Consider the following 5,395-nt stretch of genomic DNA (forward strand, 5'->3'; position numbering starts at 1 on the left):
AAGATGAAAAATACAAAACATATATTGGTTTGTGATCACACTTTTTCTCAAGCTCTATAGACTTTACAGAAAGGCGTCCTTGTGAACATGACTATTTATCTTCAATTGAACTACCTAGTAGGTTGAAAAATAGCCATCTAGAACCTTGGAGTTGGTTATTTGATCAAATTTTCAAGAGAGAGATTTGCAAGAATTTTGACATTGTCATCGTGCAAAATGACTGCTCAACTGAAGATAAGGTAACCCTTGAGGTGACCTACTTGTAAGAATTATTGTAGCATTAGAGAAGTTCTCTGTGTATGGTGGCTAGAGTTCCCCTAGAAACCTTTTCTATGGTGGTCATTCCACTTCTCATGGTTTTCATCAAGGTTGGAGCTCTTCTTGGTGGCATACCAACACTTCTCGTTATCAACTTCCTCTCTACCATTCACTCTATTGTTGGTTATTGTTGTATTATTCTACTATTCCTCCTTGTTGTCATGGATCTTTATTAGCATGACCTCCAACAACAATTGCTACTACTTCCCCTTTGGGTTGGCCAACTTCAGAGGGTGATCTGGGTTGGCCATCATCTTCCAAAAAGCTACCCCAAATTGGCTCTGGCTATCTCCCTGCAATGAGAAGATAAGGAGAATGAAAAAGAAAATGCAGATAGCTAGACATTGCCAAACCCTAAACAAAATCATGTGCCAAGATGGAGAAAGAAGCATCATCCAGGCCCTCTACCTCCCTTGGCTCTGACTTTGGCTACTTGAGGGTGTTTCATTTTGGGCTATGCCCATTTAATTTTATGATGTTCATGTCCTAAGGCTTCAACCTTATTACTATGTGTTTTAGGCTTTGCCTAAATGACTTTCAAGGAGTGATTATTTGCCCCATTATTTTTTTGGTTGAACCATCTGATCTCTTTTAAATTAATTTAGTAATTTAAAAATAAAAATACTCATTGCTTCTAGATCTTAAACCACTATAAAACTAGATGCCGTTTCACTAAAATCAAATGGAAGTCGGTCCATGAACTAACGCTAGCTCAGATTTGCTTGTGAAGAAGGGATAATAATGTTATTCCGTGAAAATGAAATTGAAAAAGCCAAAACCCTAATTTCTGGCTTGTGAAAAAGGACTAGTGTGTACTTAGCAAAATCAGCCGGGGCCAGACAAATCAAGTGTAATGTCCTCAGCCTGTCAACCTCACCTCTACCCCATTTTACGCAAACCTTTTGCAAGCTGACAAGAGAAACATCAGAATCCGTATCCTCGGAGCTGCAGGCCCCGCACTCGCCGGAGAATGCATTCTGCCAAGCACACCAAGCCTATTCTCTCCCTTTTCTTCATTATTCTTTTCATTTCTCCACCTCAAACCCTCAGTTCAGTCTTGTAATCTGACAATACCAAATTCTCTGCCTCTGGCTCTGACATTTCATAGGGCAACACATTTTTACTGGGTTGTGATGGAGAAAGAAAGAGAAAGAGAAACCCACGATGGAGGAGTTCAGCTCTTTGGAGTAACGATAAAGAGGAACGTTGGCACTGAAAACTCCTCTTGCAATTCACAACGGGATGAGATATTTAAGAAATATGTGAGCGATGGATTTTTGCACTGTTTCCCCCCTACTCCAATAAAAAAGAAAGGTATCTCATCTCAAACCAAATGGGTCAAATATTAATTCAGAAAACTGTAGTAATTGAATGAGTTGGAACTAGGCGATCTAAATATATGTTTTGAAGACCTCAAGCGATTTATTACCATGGTGTTCATCATATGTTCTCACCTCCATTGTAGAGATGCATAAAATCTTTCGTCTTTCATCAGCTGATCTTTTTGTGATAAAAAGTTTCTTGTAATGGATTCAATCGATAGAAAAGGTTTTGTGTTTTAACAATTTGTTAATACTGTAACAACAAACTTTTCTGTTCAATTTGTTTTCTTCATAAAAGTGTTTTATCATGCAAGTTTATTTTAATCTGATCACAGCCTGCATTTTTTTTTTATAGGATCATCTAAACTTATTTTAATGATCAAGTTTTAATTTAGTTAGAGTCTGTATATTTGTTTGGGTTAGATCATATAAGCTTATTTTAATCTAATCACAGCTGGCAAACTTTTTAAAATCAGACCATGTAAATTTATTCATGAAGATTTTGGACCATGTTCAAATCTTTTCTTTTACTATCTCATTCTGATAAATCATGAAGTAACCAAAAACACAACTACAAGCTCTTATGATAAATTATGAAGCTTTCGTTGCTTACTCATGTTCGCTAATGGCAAATCCTGAAATGTCTTCAGAAACATCAATGAAAAAAATCATTTACACAATCTCATTTAAACGTTTTGGTATCTACAACCGAAAACTATGAAAATTTCACTTTGTAATCATGTCTTTTTATGATAAATCATAAAATTTCATATGAAACATTCATAGAAATTTTTTTTTGCATAATCTAAACAGAGAAAATTCCAATTTCATGATGTGACCATATTTCATTGGACGTGGCTATCTTGCCTACAAACTGTTCAGTATTTGATAATCTACATAGTTAGTGGTGGAAAACAACAAAAAAATTGGAAAAAAATCACTACATTTTCATGAATCTGGAAAAAAAAAGATTGACCTTATTTTATCTTTAGTGCATTTTGTCTCAAGATTAGCCTGTCCCTATTTCATTAATAGAAGCAGTTGGACATATTTGTAGGAGTCCCATGGACAGAAGAAGAGCACAGATTGTTTCTGGTGGGACTTGAAAATTTGGGAAGAGGTCATTGGAGAGGAATATCCAGGACATTTGTTACCACCAGAAGTGCCTCTCAGGTTGCAAGCCATGCTCAGAAGTATTTTCTTAGGCAGATAAAACACACCACCCAAAAAGGACAACGCTCTAGCGTATTGGATATAGCCCCCAATGATTATAATGATCAAAAGGTAACTGTAATGTTAACGATATCAATATACATCGATTTTCAGTTCAAGATTCATGCATTCTCAAATTTGATTGGGTAATATTTGTAACAACAAATTTCAGATCACAGTGATTCAAGATTGTGTCATATTATATCAATATACATAGATTTTCAGTTCAAGATTCATGCATTCTTAAATTTGATTGTGTAATATTTTCAACAAAAAATTTGCTAGATCAGAGTGATTCATCATCAAAATTAGACATAAGAAGCATGTTCTTGTTATGAATTGACATGGTGGTTGTACTTTACAGGATGGAAGTACAAGCCCAATAGTATTGGAGTGCAAGTACTCGCCTCCGGCCACCCTTAAACATCACATACCATTTGACCACCAAAGACATGGTGTAAAGAAGTAAGTCTAAAACTGAAAAAATAAATGAAAACAATAATGGGCTTAAACTGAGTATTCAATCAGGTTGGTGCTACAAATGGAAGCATGTAATATTAAACGGTGCAAGGCCAGTTGGGATTGTGATACTCGATAGATTTCAGAAATATGATCTTCTTTATAAGAAAATAACTTATCAGAGAAGATTAATTAAGACTGAACTTCCCAAATGCTTAATATTTTGACTGTACATTCAGAATTATAGCTTAGTCATTCGCTTCCTAATGCCACTATTTGCTTTCAGCATGGAGCTGGTCTCAAGTTGACAATATACTACTAGACAACAAGCATATAAGATAACAGTGGATCTTAACTTCCTATTTTGGGTAACTGAATCATGTAGACGATAATTTCTTATTCTTAATTAGTCCCCTATATAATTGTTCATGGCACGACTCACCTTGGTCTTTAGAGATCTCATTCACAAAAATGATTGTTTTCGATTAAATCTTCTTTTTAATAGCTTTTCCAAATGAGTTAGATATCTTGATAGAAAAAGAAGTTTTCCTCTAAAAACATGCTGTCAAAGAACATTTATATGTGCTTCTAAGCTTTCTTAGATGTATTTTAAAAGTTCGCGATATTTTTCAAACCTAATCTTAGAAAGCCATCACTCTAGTACAAACTATGATGTACGACCCAACTTAAACATCACATACTAAACTATTGACTGCTTAGGTGGATTTGATGGGGCCCAGCCATACTCCGTCTACTTCTGTTTTTCTGTTAACAGAGCTCGTTCATGGGTCACCCGCTACGGCGTCCGGCTGCCCCAACTCTGCCGCTGCCCCCAAAGTCAGGTCAGTCAAGTCAGGCAAATACGAATCGTCCGTGACCATCCATTGCATACGCTGATTATGAAATATAATTGCATCAACTTTCTTGTCAGAAATTTTACGTTAAGCTAAGAAAACGTTCTGAATGAGTCATGTCTGCCGCCTTGGACCAAATGCTTGCTCATAATTTCTAAGGATGATGTGCATTTATTTTATATGTTTTTTTTTAAAAATTTAAATTCAAATATTATATAATTATGTTGACTTGTTTATATCTTATATGTCAGAAATTTATTTGTTTATATTTATGGTTTTTATCAATCATTTCCATTGTCTATCACTTGATCTATATATTTATGTGTTTTTATCAAGTATTTTTAATACAAAATATTGATAATTTATTCTTAATAATAGACACGGTGTCTAAGATAATCATGTTATTTCCGTGATTTTATCTATTACATTTAGATATTCTTGTCTCCTATTTTCATGATTTTTTTGAAAATTTCTAATAAAATCACTCATGTTTTTCAATGGTTACAATTACTCCTTCGAAGTCCTACACCAATATTACATTCCTCACAACCATGTGTTACTTTCGTTTGACTATATTGGTCCTTTTCCATCTATATATATATGATGTTTATGCCATAACCATATGTAATTATCATCTTCTTTTTATTCTTTTTTCTTTAGTGGATGACTCCTACATACTCTTAATATATGTTTATTTTCATGATGGTACCTTCACAACCTTGGATTAGTTTTCTTTTTATTGCTATCTTCTTTACAACCTACAACTATCTTTCCACATTTTTGAATCAATCGTTATTAAATAGAAGTAGTTGTCTATGCAAATTTCAAACTTCTTTGGGTGTAATTGTGAAATTTGATGTCTATAAGTGTAAAGATGATGTATGTGTCTATATATTATCCTTTATTTTTGAGATGAATACCTATTTAATTCCATGCACATTATTCATTAAAATTCACATGTAAACCAAATTGGAGGCCAAACATAAGAATGAAAAATATATCCCTAACTCTTTTATCTATTCAATTTGGACCCAATCTCACCATTTGTACTAAATGGCGTGACTTAGTTTTTAAATGACATATTTATAAATAATAGTCAAGACTCACATAAATGCAACTTATTTGAGTTTATGTCTGCATTTTTTTATTTGTTTAAACTCAACCCTCATAATTATTTATTTTGTTATCTTTGTCAAACATTGTTGGGATTTTGAACTTAGTTCAATATCA

General features: G+C 33.8%; 1 protein-coding gene across 1 annotated transcript; it reads left to right on the forward strand.

The window, feature by feature from the left end:
• Positions 1-1,451: 1,451 nt before the first annotated feature.
• On the forward strand, positions 1,452-4,278 carry LOC149555412 (transcription factor DIVARICATA-like). Its single transcript, XM_089829389.1, has 5 exons — positions 1,452-1,632; positions 2,698-2,924; positions 3,217-3,317; positions 4,087-4,153; positions 4,243-4,278. Exons 1-5 carry the CDS (start codon positions 1,452-1,454, stop codon positions 4,276-4,278), a joined length of 612 nt encoding a protein of 203 aa, XP_089685515.1.
• Positions 4,279-5,395: the final 1,117 nt, after the last annotated feature.

The sequence above is a fragment of the Cupressus sempervirens genome, chromosome 5 (genome assembly GCF_028749045.1).
Source record: "Cupressus sempervirens isolate cs-2001-9-10 chromosome 5, ASM2874904v1, whole genome shotgun sequence".
Classification (NCBI taxonomy): Eukaryota; Viridiplantae; Streptophyta; class Pinopsida; order Cupressales; family Cupressaceae; genus Cupressus; species Cupressus sempervirens.